The sequence below is a fragment of the Conger conger genome, chromosome 2, assembly GCF_963514075.1.
Source record: "Conger conger chromosome 2, fConCon1.1, whole genome shotgun sequence".
Taxonomy (NCBI): domain Eukaryota; kingdom Metazoa; phylum Chordata; class Actinopteri; order Anguilliformes; family Congridae; genus Conger; species Conger conger.
The window spans coordinates 89696660-89719159 of NC_083761.1; the positions used below are offsets into that span (position 1 = coordinate 89696660).

General features: G+C 44.5%; 2 protein-coding genes across 5 annotated transcripts in view; both read left to right on the forward strand.

Annotated features, from left to right (window-relative positions):
• LOC133122491 (PDZ domain-containing protein GIPC1-like) overlaps nt 1-6180 on the forward strand; it is a 17071-nt gene extending 10891 nt beyond the window's left edge. Inside the window, exons 6-8 of the mRNA XM_061232480.1 lie at nt 964-1045; nt 2640-2776; nt 3676-6180. Of these exons, the coding sequence (XP_061088464.1) occupies nt 964-1045; nt 2640-2776; nt 3676-3798 (342 nt within the window). The 3' untranslated portion in view covers nt 3799-6180. The remainder of the gene's footprint in view (nt 1-963; nt 1046-2639; nt 2777-3675) is intronic.
• A 9212-nt stretch (nt 6181-15392) lies between these two features.
• The window catches only part of LOC133116378 (dynamin-2-like), a 54097-nt gene continuing 46989 nt past the window's right edge, over nt 15393-22500 (forward strand). For all 4 annotated transcript variants that reach the window (XM_061225860.1, XM_061225877.1, XM_061225868.1 and 1 more), the window contains exons 1-2: nt 15393-15769; nt 20546-20619. In XM_061225860.1, coding sequence (XP_061081844.1) covers nt 15609-15769; nt 20546-20619 — 235 coding nt within the window. In that variant the 5' untranslated portion in view covers nt 15393-15608. The remainder of the gene's footprint in view (nt 15770-20545; nt 20620-22500) is intronic.

A 22500-nucleotide genomic window follows, 5' to 3' on the forward strand; every position in this document is an offset into this window, starting at 1 on the left:
CCAGGGAGGAGGTTACTAGTAGGCCGGAAGGCATACTCAATACTAACAATGTCTTAGCCAATATTGAGATAGGGGTTAAAGAAATATTGGATAAATTACATAAACTAAAGACAAATAGGGCAGCAGGCCCAGATGGCATATTCCCAAGGGTGCTCAAAGAGTTAAGTGAGATCATTTTTAAACCATTTTTTGACTTTTAGTCTTTAGAAACTGGATAAATACCAGATGACAGATGACTGGGTTATATAATACCAATATATCAGGGGACCGTACCAATCTAGGAAACTACAGGCCTGTCAGTCTAACTTGTATCATGTAAAATACTGGAATCTATAATTAGGGACAAACTAGAATTATTTCTTGAAAATAATAACATTCAAAGGGATAGCTAGCATGGTTTTCGAAAGGGTAGGTCATGCCTGACAAACCTTTTGGGATTCTTTGAGGAAGTGTTTTGATGATAGCAGGGCTCATGATATTATATATCTAGATTTCCAAAAAGCATTCGATAAGGTACCGCATTAACAAAATGAGGACGGTAGGAATTCTGGGAGCCATTTAAAAGTGGGTTCGGAATTGGCTACACGATGGAACACAAAGAGTAGTAGTAGGAGGGGCCTTATCTGAGCAGGGTATTGTGGGAAGTGGAGTCCCACAGGGATCAGTGCTGGGGCCACTGCTCTTCCTCATTTACATAAATGACCTAGACATGGGAATTTAGTTACATTTGCAGAACCCTACCCTAACCCATTCTCACGGAACCCTAAGCCATACCCATTTTCCTTGTCATTTTGTCATATGAACTTTGGTGAAATGCACATGTGTATAAAATGAGTTCAGTGCTTGTGTGTAATGTAGGAGTTGCAATTCTTGTGTCTCAGAATAATAATCCTTGTTGTGTGTAACTCTGGAATGTGTATGTGTGTGTGGAGAATGTAGTAACTGCTTACTGTTGTTTCCCAGCCATCTGCGTTTGAGGAGAAGGCCATTGAGAAAGTGGATGACCTGCTGGAGAACTACATGGGAATCCGAGACAGTGAACTAGGTGTGTGCGTGAGTGTGTGCACGAATGCGACTGCTCTCTCGATGCGTGTGTGTGTGGGTGTGTGTTTGTGTGTGTGTATATGACTCGGTGTGTGTGTGTGGGTGTGAGTGTGTGTTTGTGTGTGTGTATATGACTAGGTGTGTGTGTGTGTTTGTGTGTGTGTATATGTGGGGCGGCCTGTAGCGTAGTGGTTAAGCTAAATGACTGGGACACGCAAGGTCGGTGGTTCGAATCCTGGTGTAGCCACAATAAGATCCGCACAGCCGTTGGGCCCTTGAGCAAGGCCCTTAACCCTGCATTACTCCAGGGGAGGATTGTCTCCTGCTTAGTCTAATCAACTGTACGTCGCTCTGGATAAGAGCGTCTGCCAAATGCCAATAATGTAATGTAATGTATATGACTCGGTGTGTGTGTGTGTGTGTGTGTGTGTGTGTGTGTGTGTGTGTGTGTGTATATATATATATATATGACTCTCGATGAGTGTGTGTATGACTCGTATGACTGCTCTATCAGTGAGTGTGTGCATGACTCTGCTCTATCAGTGAGTGTGTGCATGACTCTGCTTTATCAGTGAGTGTGTGTGTATGACTCTGCTTTATCAGTGAGTGTGTGTGTATGACTCTGCTTTATCAGTGAGTGTGTGTGTATGACTCTCTGCTCTATCAGTGAGTGTGTGTGTATGACTCTCTGCTCTATCAGTGAGTGTGTGTGTATGACTCTCTGCTCTATCAGTGAGTGTGTGTGTATGACTCTCTGCTCTATCAGTGAGTGTGTGTGTATGATTCTCTGCTCTATCAGTGAGTGTGTGTGTATGACTCTCTGCTCTATCAGTGAGTGTGTGTGTATGATTCTCTGCTCTATCAGTGAGTGTGTGTGTATGACTCTCTGCTCTATCAGTGAGTGTGTGTGTATGATTCTCTGCTCTATCTGAGTGTGTGTATGACTCTCTGCTCTATCAGTGAGTGTGTGTGTATGACTCTCTGCTCTATCAGTGAGTATGTGTGTATGACTCTGCTCTATCAGTGAGTGTGTGTATGACTCTCTGCTCTATCAGTGCGTGTGTGTGCATGACTCTCTGCTCTATCAGTGAGTGTGTGTGTGATTCTGCTCTATCAGTGAGTGTGTGTGTATGACTCTCTGCTCTATCAGTGAGTGTGTGTATGATTCTCTGCTCTATCAGTGAGTGTGTGTGTATGACTCTGCTCTATCAGTGAGTGTGTGTATGATTCTCTGCTCTATCAGTGAGTGTGTGTGTATGACTCTCTGCTCTATCAGTGAGTGTGTGTGTATGACTCTCTGCTCTATCAGTGAGTGTGTGTGTATGACTCTCTGCTCTATCAGTGAGTGTGTGTGTATGACTCTCTGCTCTATCAGTGAGTGTGTGTGTATGACTCTCTGCTCTATCAGTGAGTGTGTGTGTGACTCTGCTCTATCAGTGAGTGTGTGTATGACTCTGCTCTATCAGTGAGTGTGTGTGTATGACTCTCTTCTCTATCTGAGTGTGTGTGTATGATTCTCTGCTCTATCAGTGAGTGTGTGTGTATGACTCTGCTCTATCAGTGAGTGTGTGTGTATGACTCTCTTCTCTCTCTAGCTGCCTCCATGGTGGAGTTGGGCAGGGACAAGCAGAACCCAGATGAGTTCTCAGAGGCTCTGGATGAGACCTTGGGGGACTTTGCGTTCCCTGACGAATTTGTGTTCGACGTCTGGGGCGCCATCGGAGACGCCAGGGTGGGCCGAGTGTGAGCCGAGCCAGTGCTGCCGAGGCACCCTGTGTGTGTGTGTGTGTGTGTGTGTGTGTGTGTGTGTGTGTGTGAGTGTGAGTGTGAGTGTGAGTGTGAGTGTGAGTGTGAGTGTGAGTGTGAGAGTGTGAGAGTGTGAGAGTGTGTGAGTGTGTGAGTGTGTGAGTGTGTGAGTGTGTGAGAGTGTGAGAGTGTGAGAGTTCAGGCACCCTGGCTTTACTGTGTGTGTTAGTGTTGTGCTGATTCCCTTGTGTGTTTCTGTCGGTGTTTGGGATGTGAGGTGTATGTGTTTGGGATGTGAGGTGTATGTGTTTGGATGTGTTTGGGATGTGAGGTGTGTGTGTTTGGGATGTGAGGTGCATGCGTTTGAGATGTGTTTGGGATGTGAGGTGTGTGTGTTTGAGATGTGTTTGGGATGTGAGGTGTGTGTGTTTGGGATGTGTTTGGGATGTGAGGTCTGTGTGTTTGAGATGTGTTTGGGATGTGAGGTGTGTGTGTTTGGGATGTGTTTGGGATGTGAGTTGTGTGTTTGGGATGCAAGGTGTATGTGTTTGGGATGTGAGTTGTGTGTGTTTGGATATGTTTGGGATGTGGCGTGTGTTTGAATGTGTTTGGGATGCGAGGTGTATGTGTTTGGGATGTGAGGTGTATGTGTTTGAGATGTGTTTGGGATGTGAGGTGTGTGTGTTTGGGATGTGAGTTGTGTGTTTGGATGTGTTTGGGATGTGAGTTGTGTGTGTTTGGATAAGTTTGGGATGCGAGGTGTATGTGTTCGGATGTGAGGTGTATGTGTTCGGATGTGAGGTGTTTGGGTTAGGGTCTGAGGCTTTTTAAAAATGTCTTTCATGTAGACAGGAAACTGTTGTGCCCCCCCCCCCCCCGTATTAGTGTGCTGACCTGCACTACACTGCCAGGCTGTTACCATGGAGACCAAGCCACCAGATACCCAGAACGCACTGCTCTCTTCTCAAAGCGCTGCACCACACGCCAGGACATGATGTTTCTTCTTAAAGGCATACTATGCAGGATTACAAAACATGCTCAGCCATTACTGTGTTCACTTCTGCCCAATACCTTGCTTGTTTACTTGTATTTGTTCTTCTCAAAACTCCTCTGGACCTCTTCTGGGCATGGCCCTTTTTATTTCTGTGCTGTATCTGAAAAGCATGAGTCCAATGCACTGAACTCATACGCTCTATGGTCCAATACACTGAACTCATACGCTCTATGGTCCATTGCACTGAACTCATACACGCTATGGTCCATCACACTGAACTCATACACGCTATGGTCCATTACACTGAACTCATACACTCTATGGTCCATCACACTGAACTCATACGCTCTATGGTCCAATACACTGAACTCATACGCTCTATGGTCCATTGCACTGAACTCATACACGCTATGGTCCATCACACTGAACTCATACACTCTATGGTCCATCACACTGAACTCATACGCTCTATGGTCCATTGCACTGAACTCATACACGCTATGGTCCATCACACTGAACTCATACACGCTATGGTCCATTACACTGAACTCATACACTCTATGGTCCATCACACTGAACTTATACGCTCTATGGTCCATCACACTGAACTCATACGCTCTATGGTCCATTACACTGAACTCATATGCTCTATGGTCCAATAGAAGGAGGACAAGAGGGAGGCCTGCAAGTGGCAGGCCAGTGTTCGCTAACAGTAGGTAGCTGTTGTTATAATAATAATAATAATAATAATACATTTTATTTGTATTGCACTTTATATATATATTTTTAAATCTCAAAGTGCTGCAGATGAAAAAGCAGAAGTGCTAAAAAAGAAATACAAAACATGAGAAAAAATTTTAAAATCTAGCAGAAGGCTCTAGAAAAAAGGTAGGTTTTTTTTTATAAGCTAACTAAATTCCGTTTTGTACGTCAGCTGGCGGCTGAATGTGGCTATTCCGTGTTTTTTCATTGACGCAATTGCAGTAACTTAGCTAACTATAGGCTAGCTACTAACTATAAATACAAACATGAGTAACGTCTGTTAAATCGCTAGCTCAATTGCTTGTGTAGAAAGCGATTTTATGAGTCATTCGATGGCGGTTTGATAAGTGAACTCATTGCTATCACAGCTATCACATTGTAGTCTGCAGCGGTCAGAATAATCTTGGGGGTGTAGGTAGGCAGGGGTGAGAGTGCGGGTGTAGATGGGAAGCAATATCCTGCATAGTATGCTTTTAGGGTTGGGACCACTGATCTGCCCATGGGCTGAACCTTCTGTGTGACTTTCCTTAATGGAAACAGCAGTACAGTCAAACAGAGGTACAGTCAAACAGACCTACAGTCAAACAGCCCTACAGTCAAACAGGCCTACACTCAAACAGCAGTACAGTCAAACAGCCCTACAGTCAAACAGCCCTACAGTCAAACAGCCCTACAGTCAAACAGCCCTACAGTCAAACAGCAGTACAGTCAAACAGAGGTACAGTCAAACAGCGCTACACTCAAACAGTCCTACAGTCAAACAGCCCTACACTCAAACAGTCCTACAGTCAAACAGTGTGACAGTCAAACAGCCCTACAGTCAAACAGCGCTACAGTCAAACAGCGCTACCGTCAAACAGCAGTACAGTCAAACAGAGGTACAGTCAAACAGGCCTACACTCAAACAGCCCTACAGTCAAACAGCCCTACAGTCAAACAGCCCTACAGTCAAACAGCCCTACAGTCAAACAGCAGTACAGTCAAACAGCGCTACCGTCAAACAGCAGTACAGTCAAACAGCGCTACACTCAAACAGCCCTACAGTCAAACAGCCCTACAGTCAAACAGTGTGACAGTCAAACAGCCCTACAGTCAAACAGAGGTACAGTCAAACAGGCCTACACTCAAACAGTCCTACAGTCAAACAGCCCTACAGTCAAACAGCAGTACAGTCAAACAGAGGTACAGTCAAACAGCGCTACACTCAAACAGCCCTACAGTCAAACAGTCCTACACTCAAACAGCCCTACAGTCAAACAGTGTGACAGTCAAACAGCCCTACAGTCAAACAGTATTACAATCCAACTATATTAAAGGTGGAAGGTTGTAGAGTTGTGCATGTAATGAGCATTTTTACATGGGTTTAAAATGATACATTTAGTTTTATAACTTTGTGGTTATGTCAGTTGAATGCTGTTAAACAGTATTAGTTAAATATGATGTTATTAATCACTGTTAAACTGAAAGTGTCAGGTATAATTTAAAGTCTCTGTTACACTGAGTGATTCCCATAGTAATAATGATGTAAATAACCATGTTTATACACTGTAGCTGCTGTGTAATACATTCTTTCTGAAATGAAGGAGAAAGGGTGTCTGATATTTGGCACTGAAATAAAGTTACTGTCTTTCTGAGTCTGGGAGTTATTTAAGATGGAGACACTGACTGAGACTGAGGGAGCTTTCTTATTTACACTTTCTGTGGTTTTTGGTTATTTTTATGAAATAATATCCATGACGGGGCCGCGGTGGCGCAGCAGACTTGCGGTTGCAGTTCGATTCCCGGTCCTGCCTAAAGTCGAGCACACTTGGCTGCTCCAGAGGGAGGGGCTTGGCAGCGTTAGTAGATGGCCACACAATAAGCTCCTCGGGCGCCTCGGAATCATGGTCACGATCCTTCGGGCCGCTGAGGGACGGGGTGTGGGCCGTGTATTTAATACTGGCTCTAATTGAATCAGACGGGGTACAATTGGCTACCAAATTGCGAGAGAAGGAAAAATTCGAAAATAAAACTTACAAATAAATAAATAATAATATCCACTACAATTTTTCTGTGATGATCAATATTTTAGATATTTAAGTTTCTGCTGACCTGCCTCCATCACTTGAATCTTTTGATTACTCCATCACTTGATTACTATTAAAACATTTTGTTTAATATTATTTTTGTTTGGAACCATTTCCTACGATGCATGCTACTTTGGACTGCTGTACTCAAGGAAAGAAATACTGGTGTAGTATGAAAAGTGATATTTATGTGTGTAATTCTGAATGAGTTGTGAAATTAATCTGCTCACATGCCTTTTATACGGTTAACCGATACTGCTTATGGCCGTTAGGGGTCTTTTTTTTCCTTTTTTTTTTTTTATTACTGAGAAATTTTATTGCATTTCCAAACTTTATTTTGGGCCATCTCAATAGTTAAATGTTAACATTGTAAGTCCGATAATAGTAAGTCAGCCTAAATGCCAAATTAAATATTTACATTTACATTGACATTGTGCAGTGAAATAGTTGTAGAATTCCCTGTAATTTACGTCCACTGGTCGATCGTGTGTCTTTTTTTAATGCATCGGTTAAAATTATGATTCTTTATGTTTTCATCCCTTGATTGGCATGTAATCTGTAAATATGCTGCTGTGAACAACTTTGTTACAGACCGGGTTGTGCACTCAAAATTCCGTGGTCACGCAATATTTGGCTGATACCATAGGCGACTGGTCTAATGATTTTACTTTCCTGCCAATAGGCTACAGGTCCCTGTACAATTTGATATATTTTTATGTAACGGTAAACTTGCATTTTATATTCCAATGCGTTTTATATGACGTGGGACAATCGTAGTGGTGAGATTAACGAGTCCATTTTTCATTGAAACCGGGGAATTTTCGCTTTCAATATCCGATGGATAAATAGCCTAATGATAATGTATTGCTTTATTTATTTTTATGTAGATACCGCATAGTGGAAAGCTCTATTTAAAAGTTCAGTTTGCCGTTCGTTTGAATTCGCGTGTCAACGAATGAACACGGATGAAGAAACGCCATAGAATAAGCCATAAGTGAACTAACATCTATATATTTAAAACACACAAAAACTATTTGACAACTGTAATACTGTTGCATTCAATTCCATGCGGTTTTTGCATTCTTAACCCTCTGAAATTGTTAGGATAATTTTTAGATCGCTAGTTTGCATTAGTAATTAGCAGTTTATATAGGCTTGCTCAGAGCGACGCTATATAACAGTGGAATTGTTTGCAATTCGGCAGAGAAGTGCATTTTTTCCACTAGCCGTGTGTACTTGAAGACCTCCAGCGAACTTAAGTATTGTTTCTGTGTTTTTTGCGTGTGAGCAGTAGGTTATAAGGAAACCTTGTTAGTCTATCAGCAGTTGTAGATTTGTTGTCAAATTACTGCGTTAGTTAGACCAGGTGTGTTGCATTTTATGTTATTAGTTAGCAAATCTCGTGTGTTTTTCACCAGCCGCCGGCAGTTTCGCTCGGTTCTGTTATTCTGATTAGGTGATCAGAATCAGTTAAGATACTTTGGACGCTGCAATTGTTAGGATAATTTCTAGATTGCTAGTTTGCATTAGTAATTAGCAGTTTATATAGGCGTGCTCAGAGCGACGCTCCCTCCCATTTTGGAATGGTATGGTGTGTCAGCACCCCATTACGGTCTGCTCTCGCCCCTCCAGAACGCGCTTCCAGCGACGTGGCCCTCCACGGCGACGGAACCTCACCAACCTCTGCTACCCCTCACTGACCCCCTGTGACAACTTCACAGTTGCAGGGGGGCTATGGAACTGCCAGTCTGCCACACGGAAGGCTGACTTCATTACGGGTTATGCCTCCCTCCTGTCCCTACAGTTCCTTGCCCTCACCGAGACCTGGATTACACCAGAGAACACTGCCACCCCCGCTGCCCTCTCATCCTCCTTCTCCTTCTCACACACCCCCCGGCCCTCTGGCCGTGGAGGTGGCACTGGCTTGCTGATCTCTCCTTCGTGGAAATTCTCTGCGTTTTCCCTCACTGACCTATCCCTATCCACATTTGAATGCCACGCTGTCTCAATTACTCACCCTGTTAAACTTTATATTGTTGTTGTTTATCGTCCTCCAGGTGCCCTGGGAAGTTTCCTTGATGAGCTTGACACTCTACTCAGCTCATTCCCTGAGGATGGCACCCCACTTATCCTCCTGGGTGATTTCAACATCCACCTGGAAGCCTCCCAGTCTGCTGCCTTCTTACCACTACTTCACTCCTTTTGACCTCCTCCCTTGCCCCCAGAGTCACTGCTTCCCTCCCTCCTCATGAATCCTTCTCCAAACTACCCACTGATTCCGTATCTTCCGTGCTGTTTTCCTCTCTCTCCTCAGCCCTTGACTCGCTCTGTCCTCTTGTCTCCCGGCCTGCTCAATCCTCCCCTCCCAGCCCATGGGTTTCTGACCTTCTACGTTCCTCCAGGCCCAGCCTATGTGCAGCTTAGAGGAAGTGGAGGAAATCAAAAGACCCGTTGGACCTGTCTTCCTACCAGTCTCTCCTGGCGGAATTCTCCTCTGCTATCACCACTGCCAAAAGAAATTACTACCAAACAAAAATCCAGAACTCCACTTCTAACCCTCGTCAATTGTTCTCCATTTTCTCCTCTCTCCTCAGCACACCTCCCCCACCATCTCAGTCCTCGCTCACTGCTGATGACTTTGCGGTATTTTTTGACTAGAAGGTTGCAGATATCCGCAGCACCTTCGCGACCACCACCACTTCTATGCCTGCCTCCATTTCTGTGTCTGCCCCCTGTTTCTCCTCTTTCTGTCCCCTTACAGATGCTGATGTGTCTCACCTCCTGCTCTCCCATCACCCTACTACTTGTGCCCTGGACCCCATCCCCTCAAACCTCTTTCAGGCAATCATGCCTGACATCCTCCCGTTTGTCACCTCCCTTGTTAACTCCTCTCTGTCCTCTGGCTGCTTTCCCTCATCATTCAAGAGGGCCTACATCACTCGGCTCCTAAAGAAACCCACTCTAGACCCCTCCTGCATTCAAAACTACCGTCCGGTATCTCTCCTTCCTTTTCTATCCAAATCCATTGAACGAGCCGCCTCCAACCAACTCTCTTCCTTCCTCTCTGAGAATTACCTGCTGGACCCCCACCAGTCCGGCTTCAGACCTGGCCACTCGACAGAGACTGCACTCCTCTCTGTCAATGAGTCCCTTCAGGCTGCACGAGCAACCTCTCTCTCCTCTGTCCTGATCCTTCTTGACCTCTCTGCGACGTTCGACACGGTCAACCACTCCATCCTCTTAGCCTCCCTGGCATCTACAGGGATCTGTGGCATAGCCTTAGAGTGGATCCAATCTTATCTCTCTGGCCGGTCCTCCCAGGTGTCCTGGGCTGGAGGAGTGTCAACCCCTCGCCCCCTTGTTACAGGAGTCCCCCAGGGCTCAGTCCTCGGACCCCTCCTCTTCTCCATCTACACGAGATCCCTTGGCCCCGTTTTCTCTGCTCATGGCATCTCCTATCATTGTTATGCCGATGACACCCAACTCTTTCTCTCCTTCCCCCCATCAGACACACAGGTCTCTACCCGTATCTCCGCCTGCCTGAGAGACATCTAGAGCTGGATGGGCAACCACCATCTAAAGCTCAACCCAGGTAAGACGGAGGTGATCTTCATCCCTGCTTTAACCTCTCCCTTCTCTGATTTCTCCATCTCACTGGGGGACACCACCGTGACCTCGTCCCCTAGTGCAAGAAACCTTGGAGTGGTGATGGACAACAGGCTATCCTTCTCCTAGAACATCGCTACTGTGACCCGGGCGTGCAGGTTCTTCCTGTACAACATCCGGAGAATCCGACCCTTTCTCACCACCTACTCCACTCGGCTCAAGCAATGGTCCTGTCCCACCTGGACTATTGCAATTCTCTGCTGGCTGGCCTTCCAGCATCTGCCATCAGACCCCTACAACTCATCCAGAATGCTGCAGCCCGTCTGTTATTCAATGTTCCCAGACATTCACATGTCACCCCCCTGCTCAGCAACCTCCACTGGCTGCCTGTTATGGCTCGCATCAAATTTAAAACTTTGGTGCTCGCATACCAGGCAGTTAAAGGATCAGCCCCTGTATATATTCAATCCCTTATAAAGACCTACACACCAACAAGACCCCTCCGTTCTGCCACTTCGTGCCGTCTGGCACCTCCTCCTCACCACACCTGCACTTCACGCTCATGACTGCTGTCTGTCCTGGTCCCACGGTGGTGGAATGACGTCCCGGTGGATGTCAGAACGGCAGAGTCTCTGACCTCCTTCAAGCGCAGACTGAAGACCCATCTCTTCAGGCTACACCTTTCCCTCCCCAACTCACAATCACCGTGATTAGCCTTAGACCGTAATGGCACTTATGTATAGATATCGTTACTTGTATAGGTATTGTTTTTATTGGCTGTTGTATTGTTGTCTTCTAGCTGCCAACTGTGGTATGCTAGTTTGAAAGTTGATTGTACTCTTCAAGGGTTCTGAATTTCTGTATGTTCACACTAGGACTCGGAACAGTACTGTCCTCTCAGGTCAACTTTTGCACTTGTTCTTGTGTTTGATTTGCACTTTGTTGTTATTACATTATTGGCATTTGGCAGACGCTCTTATCCAGAGCGACGTACAACAAAGTGCATACCCATAACCAGGGATAAGTTCGCTGAAAGACCCTAGAGGGATGTACAATTTCAGTTGCTACCTGTACAACAAGGATAAGGACGAGGGCCCTTTTTTTTTATTTTTTTTTTTAATTGTTTTTGAGAACAAAGAAACACCAAAAGTGACCAAAGTTAACTATCCAAACACTGCTTACCTAGCCAACTAAGAATACCGATACACAAAGCAAGTCACAGAGACAACAATTAAGGTTCACAGGGAGGTAAGGAGGGATGGGGAGAGGTGCTGCTTGAAGAGGTGTGTCTTCAGCTTGCGCTTGAAGGTGGGGAGAGATTCTACAGTTCTGACCTCAACGGGGAGTTCGTTCCACCACCGAGGAGCCAGAACAGACAGTAGTCGTGAGCGTGATGTGGAGGTTCGGAGAGGGGGAGGTGCCAAGCGGCCTGTGGAGGCTGAACGAAGAGGTCTGGCAGGGGTGTAGGGTCTGATGATTTTTTTGTAGATAAGCTGGGGAAGACCCCTTAACTGCTTGGAAGGCTAGCACCAATGTTTTGAATTTGATGCGAGCCATGACAGGCAGCCAGTGGAGGGAAGTAAGCAGGGGGGTGACGTGTGAGTATTTGGGAAGGTTGAAGACCAGACGAGCTGCTGCATTCTGGATGAGTTGGAGGGGTCTGATGGCAGACGCTGGGAGGCCAGCCAAGAGGGAATTGCAGTAGTCCAGGCGGGACAGAACCATCGCTTGGACCAGGAGCTGGGTCGAGTAGGGGGTGAGAAAGGGGCGGATTCTCCCTATGTTGTATAGGAAGAACCTGCATGACCGGGTCACCGCCACAATGTTCTCGGAAAGGGACAGTCTGCTGTCCATCACCACACCGAGGTTCCTTGCACTGGATGACGGCGTGAGTGTGGTATCCCCGAGGGAAATGGAGAGATCCAGATGGGGAGAGGTTTTAGCAGGGATGAATATCATTTCAGTCTTGCCTGGGTTGAGCTTTAGATGGTGGTTGTCCATCCAGCTCTGGATGTCCCTCAGGCAAGCAGAGATACGGGCTGAAACCTGCGTATCAGACGGCGGGAACGAGACAAAGAGTTGGGTATTGATGACTGATGGGGGTCTAGCAGGTTGTTGTTAGAAAAGAAAGAAGAAAGTTGAGTAGAAGCGGCTCGTTCTATAGTTTTAGAAAGGAATGGAAGAAGAGATACCGGGCGGTAGTTCAAGATGATGGAGGGATCCAGAGTAGGATTTTTTAGCAGCGGAGTGATGTGGGCCCTCTTGGAGGATGCCGGAAGACAGGGAGGAGTTGACAAGGGAGGTGACAAATGGGAGAATGTCAGGTGTGATAGTTTGGAGAAGAGAAGAGGGGATAGGGTCAAGTGCACAGGTTGTAGGGCGGTGGCAGAGCAGGAGTTGAGAAACATCAGAGTCTGTAAGGGGGGAGAAAGTGGAAAAGGAAGGGATGGGCCTAGAGGGGGGGAAGGGCACGGTGAGGGGGGCGGTGGTTGTAAAGGATCTACGGATGACTGTGACCTTCTCATCGAAGAAATCAGCAAAGTCATCAGCAGAAAAGGAGGACTGAGGAGGAGGATGCGGTGCATTGAGGAGAGAGGAGAAAATAGAGAAAAGTTTCCGGGGGTTAGAACCGGAGTTCTGAATTTGTGTTTGAAAGTATTTTGCTTTGGCGGCAGTGACAGCGGAAGAGAACGCCACCAGGAGAGACTGGTAAGTCGTGAGGTCTGAAGCGTCTCTGGATTTCCCCCACTTCCTCTCCGCTGCGCGGAGGCTGGCCCTGGAGGTACGGAGGGTGTCTGATATCCAAGGACTGGGAGGGGATGTGCGAGGTGGCTTTGAGACAGGCGGACAGAGAGAGTCAAAGGCGGAGGAGAGAGATGAAAGGAGGGTGGCAGATGCAGAGTCAGCGGGGAGTTTGGAGAAGGATTCGAGAGGGGGGAGTGAGGCGGTGACGGTGCTGGCAAAGGAAGAGGGTGAGAGGGAGCGGAGGTTATGGCGGGCTGAGGACGTGTGGGTGGTAGGAGGGGGAGGAGGATGGGGAGGAAGAGGGAGGGAGAATGAGATGAAGTGGTGATCAGATGTGTGCAGAGGGGTAACCGTGAAATCAGAGCATGAGCAGTTCCTCACAAAGACAAGGTCTAGGACATTGCCCGCCTTGTGGGTTGGAGGAGAGTGTTGCAGGGAGAGGCCGAAGGAGTGGATTAGCGGTAGGAAGGCAGCAGCCTGGGAGGCTTCTTGGTGGATGTTGAAGTCTCCAAGGAGAATTAGTGGGGTGCCATCCTCAGGGAAGGAGCTGAGAAGGGTGTCTAGCTCATCAAGGAAGTTTCCCAGGGGCCCAGGGGCCCAGGGGCCCTGGAGGATGGTAGACGGTGTTGTACGTCGCTCTGGATAAGAGCGTCTGCTAAATGCCACGTAATGTAATGTAATGAAATGGCCGCTGATTGGTTGTGGACAGTGTATTGTAATATTTAGTGCAATGTTGGTCCAATTATGTATTGCTTTGTTTATTTGTAAATACAGCATAGTGGAAAGCTACGTTCAGTTTGCGAGTCAACGAATAAACACGGATCTTCTGTGAGCCTTAAGAAACGAGATAACATTACAGTAAGTCATAAATCAACCAACAGCTACAGAAATTATTTGATAACTCTAATACTGTAGCATTCAACCACTGCAGCATACACCCCACTGAAATGGCCAGATTGCTTGCTCAAACTACTGAAGTCGATTGCCAGTTTAGAATAGTTTAGAACCGCAATAATATGCCTAGTGGTGAACATGCATTTATTTTAAACTGAGCTTACCATTTCATCTTCAGAAAAAAAACAAAACTTATCGGTTATCAATTTTTTGTTTCAGTTTCGGTTAACCGTTCACACCCCTAAGCTGCAGCTGGCCCATAATGCACCAGTCGCAAAGCCTCTTCTTCAGGTTCCTTATGCAGACGGTCTCTGAATCATAATCTGAATTACTTCAATAAATATCCAGGAGTTGAACAAAAGCAAACTGTAGACACAAAACTCAAAATGCATTTTTCAAAACTAAACACTTTTTTCAATTGCTTGAATACAGTACACATAAAACAAAAATAATTTGCTGAACCAAATCACTCGATTGACACCAATTACAGTTTCTTTTACAATCACTTTGGTGCTAATCTCACAAGTTTGTGCTCAATTTTCAAAACCTTAAACGCAAAACTGCGTAAATGTATAGTTTTTGGGTGGGGGTTCAGTATTTTTTGTAAAATCAATGAAAAAAATCGTTCAGTTTGGTCCGGCCTGTAGCGTAGTGGTTAAGGTAGATGACTGAGACCTGGTGGTTTGATCCCCGGTGTAGCCATTGGGCCCTTGAGCAAGGCCCTTAACCCTGCATTGCTCCAGGGGAGGATTGTCTCCTGCTTAGTCTAATCAACTGTACATCGCTCTGGATAAGAGTGTCTGCCAAATGTCATTAATGTAATGTCATGTAATGGTCCACATACAGTGCTCTTGTGCAAACTGTGTGAAAAGTTCTAAAAGAGTAAACTGTATCAAAACCTGCTTGTTTGAAAACAAAACAAAACTGCGAAACAAACCCACAGTATTTTCTTTACAGTATTCTTATTTATTTCAATAATTCTTCTCTATTCCCTGTATTTAGAACCACGAAAATAACCATATAAAACATGTATCCAGTATTTCTAACTGTATTATTTAAGTTTTGTAAGAACAACTAAACATAGGAATACCGGTAAAAACACTTTGCATGGTAAAAATATTTAAACTGTCACCATTCTCAGATTTCGAGATGACAGCAACGGAAATCAATCATAATAATATGGAATAATAATTGGCATGCAAAATTATCAAATACCATTTACTCCATCAAAACCTCCAGATAGAAATGAAATGAAGCACGAGGTAAAACAGTCCCCGGTCAACAATAGCACAAGGTGAACTGAGTTACAACGCGCATATTTAATACGGCATAGCAGCAGCTGCTGGGCAATGCTCCTTTTTAACTGCTATAATTAAATCATCGACGTTTCGACCCAAACGAGGCTTCCTCGGGATGCTCGGGCGACGCTCGTGCTTCTCGTGCACAATGAGAGGAGTGGCAGTAGATTTCGCCAATGGTTTAAGTGTCTTTGGATGACAGGAGGCGGATCTCTAAGCTCTTGCGGAGGTCGGGTGTCGCCTGACCGGATAGAAGTTTTGTGTAGTAACTTGAGTTGTATTTCTCAGCGCAGCCTGTAACTATAATTTCATCACATTTATGTTGTTCGATTAAACATTAAAATAAACAAACAGAAGTAGAGACAACTTCCAAACAAAATTGGACCACGAATCTATCTTTTCTTTCCCAGTTTACGATTGCAAAGTAAGAGCCGAGCCTAGCGGTACGCAGCTATGGGGAACCGGGGGATGGAGGACTTGATTCCCCTCATCAATAAACTGCAAGACGCCTTCAGCTCCATCGGACAGAGCTGCAACCTGGACCTGCCGCAGATCGCTGTGGTTGGAGGGCAGAGCGCCGGGAAAAGCTCAGTCTTGGAAAATTTCGTCGGCAGGTAGCCTGACATCAATTTCATTATGCATTCTATTAAAACATATAGTAACGGCACGAGCGCATATTTGCATTGCTTTTGTATTTCAGTGGCACAATTTTTGTTTAATTGTCCGTTGATATTATTCGGCCCTAACATGTTCATAATTAACCTGATTGTATAGCGGACCGGTTCTGTTCTGCTTTTTTAAGTGGCTAGTTTTCCGTTCTGGAATGGTACCATTTTCCAACACCATTTACGCTTTTACCGTAGTTGAGGCGGACAAGGAGGGCAGGGCAAAAGTAAGGAAACTGTCGTATTTTGCGGTAGTTGCGTGGCACCCCGAAAACCACGGAAACGGGAACAGCTTTGAGGAAGAAAACAGGATGGGAATTGTGTAATTTCGTCTGGGAAAAACACTGAAACCAAGTTCACCTATTAAAACAGATTTTGTATAAAGCTCATATCATCCGTTCGGTTTTTGTTGAAATGGAGCTTGCAAAAGTGTGTAGCGTACATTGACCCGATTATAAATTGTGCGACTGGCTGGTAAGATACACTGCCAAACGAAGCTATACCAATTGTGGCATCAAATTCTTCCTTGTATTTATTATTTAGGCTATTGTGCCAGCCAGATAGTCTGGTAAATGAGCAGATCCACGAGCATATTCGAATGAGAGGGAATGTTCAATTCTAATGTACGACGTTCTCTGATGCGAACGGAAGATAACGTTTAGCCCACTTTATATGAGCACGGTTGCTCTTGTAGAAACCCACACAACACAAATCGTTCTCACAATGCTGGCAAAACATTCCAGTAACATTGTGAGAACATCTTGTGTTAACTGCGAAAGTGTCTGAAAATGAAGATAAACACATAACGTGTCATTTTTAAGCACATCTCCATGTCAAGTTAAGAACAAGACATGGAGAACAATTTTGTGTTGCTTTCAACAGTCTCCTTATAACACCTCCATTGTATATTTGTAATACAAAAGTAGCGCATTTGACGTAAAATGTGTTGAAAGTACAACAAAAATAGTAACACAAAATGTGTTGGATATTGACACGTCCTCGAGAGAGTGTAATAGATTTGGTTAAGTCTGAAATATTACACTATATATATCCTATCTACAGCTGAAGATTGCGTAATCCAGGTGTACCCTGGTCCGTGCAGACAGGTGTGGTCACGTGAAAGCCTTTGCACTGCAAGCAAATGCCGTTTTGCTTTAAAAGCCTAAAATCAGCCGGTGGCCATGTTTTTTAATCTCCGGGTGAGAATTAGAGTCTATTTTTCATTTATTTTTATTAGTTTGCTTTTAGTACTGAAACAGCCCACACTGCTTTTGCCCTTTGACCAAGTTCTGCCTGTAGTAATGTTGTTGCTTAATTTGCAGATTTGAAGTTTCATTCCTTCAGGGCGTGGGCTGCTCTCTGGACTTGCAGTGATCTGTACACTTAGCAATGTGAAAGGCAACCAGTTAAAACCACCATTCAATATGCATTACTGCACTGAACATACCACTACACTGTATACAGCACTGATATACACCACTCCACACATACACACACACACACACACACACACACACACACACGCACACACACCCTGTGCAATAAAAATGATCCAGAGAGTATGTGGTAGTGACGGCACTAAGGAGCCAGGTAGAGCTGTATCAACTGGGTATATCAGCTACACCAGTGTGGAAAACCTGAACAGACAGGTAGAGCTATATAGATAGATAGATAGATAGATAGATAGATAGATAGATAGATAGATACTTTATTCATCCCGAGGGAAATTTTAGGCATCCAGTAGCTTATACATACACACACATATCTCACACACATAAAGATCAAAATCACTCACAGAAAAGTAAGAAGTAAAGAGCATGTGAAGTGATTACAAAGGCCTAGTAGGGACTGGCCCTGTGATATATTGACCATGATAAGGTGCTCTGGTAGATTGTGTGCAATGGTGGTAGTGCAGAAGTACAAAGTAAACAGTAAACAGTGCAGGGATTTACTCAGTGCAAATTGTGCTTGTTGTTAGGTATGACTACGGGCATACAAGGAGTGTGAACATAAAATAATTGCTTAACAAAGAATAATAATATGATTTAAGCATAAAAGAGCTTCAGAAGGTCAAATAAAATTATAAAGGTACAGCATGTAGAAAATTCAACAGGGAAAGAGACTCATGCTGAAAAGTCAAATTCTCTCCTCCCGTTTTGTGTGATGTTGTATAACTGAATGGCCCATGGAACAAAGGACCTTCTTAACCTGTCTGTTGAGCATGTCAGAGACAGGAGTCTGCTGCTGAAGATGCTCTTCTGTCTGTTAAGTGTGTTATATAGTGGGTGGCGGTCATTGTCCAGGATTGCCAGGATCCTGTTCTGTGTCCTTTTCTCTGCTGTTGATATTAAGCACTCTAGCTCCATTCCAACTACAGAGCCAGCTTTCCTTACCAGCCTTTCCAGTCGCCCAGCGTCCCTCTTCTTAATGCTGCCACCCCAGCACACAACGGCATAAGAAAGGACACTGGTGATGACAGACTGGTAAAACATCCAGAGGAGCTTACTGCAGACATTGAAAGACCGCAGCCTCCTGAGGAAGTAGAGCCGACTCTGCCCTTTCACGTTTCCTGTAGTATATCAACTGGGTATATCAACTACAGCAGTGTGGAAAACCCTGTGAAAGAAAGGCTATGCAGGTTGGGCAAGGAGGACAGCTGCAGTTGATGACAGATGAACCCTAACCCTAAAACAACAGTCTGACATCACTGGCCCCACTGGCAGTCCCCAGAGGGCAGGGGTGAAGATGCCAGTTTTACAGACAGGAGAAACCTTTACCACAGCGACAGAAAGAATGAAGGAACAGACTATGATGCAAGCCCATCATCTGTGAAATGGAGGTAGTGTGTGTCATGGCTGCTCCCTCGTCTTTACTGATGTAATGGAGGATGGCAGCTGTCCAGGCAGATTTTGGACAAAGAATTTCCAACACCAACCGGTTCATCCTGCAGCAAAACAGTCACCATGAACAAGCCACTTGCACCACCAAACACACCAAAGCATTCATAAAAAAGTGGAAGGTTTTTCACTCGCTGAATTTCATAGAACCCAGTAGGTTGTAGACGTGATGTAGTTACTGAATTTAGGGCTATGCAGCCAAATATTAGACTGTATTGCTTTGATTTATTTTTAATCTGTAAAGTTCATCCTTAACTCCACTTGATTCCAGTATCTCTGATCTGAGTTGATTGTGATGATTAATCTGATGGTAACACACGGACAAGCTCCTGCCTGTATGCAAAAGCTGGTTGTTCCAGAATGAGAGTCAGAGATGGACAGGAGGTGTAGTCTCTCTGGGCTCAGGTATTGTTCTCCATCATTAATAATTTACACACATTCATTCATTTTTCAGTAAGAGTCAGGCATGAACACAATGTTCAGTAACCCTCTTTGCTGTAGCTGCACTCCTGCTGTAGCCCTGTGTGAGTGTGTGTGTATGTGTGTGCATGTGATTGTGTGTATGTGCGCATGCGTGTGTGTGTGTGTGTATGTGGGTGGCCTGTAGCATAGTGGTTAAGGTACATGACTGGGACCAGCAAAGGTCGGTGGTTCGATCCCCGGTGTAGCCACAATAAGATCCGCACAGCCGTTGGGCCCTTGAGCAAGGCCCTTAACCCTGCATTGCTCCAGGGGAGGATTGTTTCCTGCTTAGTCTAATCAACTGTACGTCGATCTGGATAAGAGCTTCTGCCAAATGCCATTAATATACCGTAAATCCTCAAATTGTGTCCGGGGTCTTTTATTTACTTAGGCTGCACAAAGCACAGGCCTTTATTTGGGGCAGGCTTGTATTCGAGGCGGGCCTTTATTTCTTATTAGGCTTCTGGTGTAGAATTTTATTCTTAGAAATAAAGTAAAAGGCTACACTTCAAGTGGGCCAACACTGTTCAACACTTCCTGTAACCGTTCAGAAATCAATTAGTGTAGGCTAATCAGGAAACACCGTTTGGTAAGTCATAGTGTCAGTCTTAACAGACTTAGTTTATCGCAAATATTCTCAAACACAATAAATCACATGCAAGTCCAGAATCCATAAAATAACAACTTGCCAGACACCCCTTCATGAACAATAACAAATTAACGTAAATAACAGCAAGTTAAGGATCTTTTTTTCCTAAAGTGCGTTTTATTGTGAGACATGCGTTTCGTTCGGAGCAGCATACCGGCAGGCTATCAAAAGATTTTCGCTTTGGTTTGGGATTTTATTTACTTTTGGACTGTTTGATTCTATTGCTAAATGTTGGGACTGATAGGCACTGAAATCTGGGGGGTATTTGATGGTTCACTGTTAAGTTTTAGGTAGTTGAAAGAGTGTTGGGATTTCCACCCGTCTGTTTATTGCGAGCCAAGGCAGCCGCTTTCATTCATTCATTGAATTGCGCTGTGCTGTAAATACATGGAAACCTTATTGCGTAGCCAAGTAGCCTAAATTAAACCTAAAATATTAAGAAGAGTTCTTTTATTTCATTGAGTTAAATCGAAACAATGTCTTCTAGTGCTCATGGACTGATAGCCCTACTTGTAGGCAATATTACCCCGGCTTGAATTTGGGGGCCAACCTTTATTTGTCCGAATCGGCCACGCCCCCGGCTATTATCCGAGGCCCGGCTTCAAATAGAATCCCGGACACAATTTGAGGATTAACTGTAATGTGTAATGTGTACGTGTCTGTGTGTGTGTGTGTTTGAGGTTTTGTCAGTGTGTGATTATTTCTCCTGTTTTTCAGGGATTTTCTTCCTCGAGGGTCAGGCATTGTAACCCGCAGGCCTCTTATTCTTCAACTGGTGAACAACCAAGCAGGTGTGTGTGTGTGTGTGTGTGTGTGTGTGAGAGAGAGTGTGTGTGTGTGTGTGTGTGTGAGAGAGTGCGTGTGTGTGTGTGTGTGTGTGTGTGTGAGAGAGAAGAGTAAAGTTGAGACAGGAAGGCATAGGAAGCATCCACACAAACACCTCACACCCAGGTACTGTAATACACTCACACACACCTCACACTCAGGTACTGTGATACACTCACACACACCACAGAAGACACCCTGCACCCAGTGATCACAACACAAACTACACCTACGCGGCATACTGTCAAAAATAATAAGGTATCCCGTTCAAAAATGGATTAGAAAGCCGCGATAACACCATATGGTTGAAGCCACATGTGTGTGTGTGTGTGTGTGAGAGTGAGAGTGTGTGCGTGTGCGTGTGTGTGTGCTGTTATGGTCTAGGTTCAGGTTGTGAGGGTAAACGAGGGAGATTGAGTGTAGAATGGGGAGGGGGAGCAAAACAAAACACTGCAGATGGATTAGTAACTCCGGTCCTGTCTGTCTGAACACCTCGGCTGAACAAATCTAAAGACACCTCGGCTGAACAAATCTAAAGACACCTCAGCTGAACAAATCTAAAGACACCTCAGCTGAACAAATCTAAATACACCTCGGCTGAACAAATCTAAAGACACCTCAGCTGAACAAATCTAAAGACACCTCAGCTGAACAAATCTAAATACACCTCGGCTGAACAAATCTAAAGACACCTCAGCTGAACAAATCTAAAGACACCTCAGGTGAACAAATCTAAAGACACCTCGGCTGAACAAATCTAAATACACCTCGGCTGAACAAATCTAAATACACCTCAGCTGAACAAATCTAAATACACCTCGGCTGAACAAATCTAAATACACCTCGGCTGAACAAATCTAAATACACCTCGGCTGAACAAATCTAAGGACACCTCGGCTGAACAAATCTAAAGAATAAAATAATAAAATAAAGACACCTAAATAATAAAATAATAATAAAAAGACACCTCGGCTGAACAAACCTAAAGAATAAAATAATAAAATAAAGACACCTAAATAATAAAATAATAAAATAAAGACACCTCAGCTGAACAAACCTAAAGAATAAAATAATAATATAAAGACACCTCAGCTGAACAAACCTAAAGAATAAAATAATAATATAAAGACACCTCAGCTGAACAAACCTAAAGAATAAAATAATAAAATAAAGACACCTCAGCTGAACAAACCTAAAGAATAAAATAATAAAATAAAGACACCTCAGCTGAACAAACCTAAAGAATAAAATAATAATATAAAGACACCTCAGCTGAACAAACCTAAAGAATAAAATAATAAAATAAAGACACCTCAGCTGAACAAACCTAAAGAATAAAATAATAAAATAAAGACACCTAAAGAATAAAATAATAAAATAAAGACACCTCAGCTGAACAAACCTAAAGAATAAAATAATAAAATAAAGACACCTAAAGAATAAAATAATAAAATAAAGACCCCTCGGCTAGTCTTCGAAGGCTTACCGGGCTGGAAGTGGCGTGTAGCCACGTCTCCACCCAGGATTAAGGGAAAATAACAAACAGCGTCCCGATGGAAGGATGCAATCCTGCTGGAGACACTCTAGCTTTACCGGAGTCACTATTTGGTGAGCAGTGGGCCAAATCCAAGTCAAAGCACTGGGGCGAACAGATCAAAAAGGGCTGGGCAGGAATCAGAGAGGTAAGGGCTGGGCAGGAATCAGAGAGGTAAGGGCTGGGCAGGAATCAGAGAGGTAAGGGCTGGGCAGGAATCAGAGAGGTAAGGGCTGGGCAGGAATCAGAGAGGTAAGGGCTGGGCAGGAATCAGAGAGGTAAGGGCTGGGCAGGAATCAGAGAGGTAAGGGCT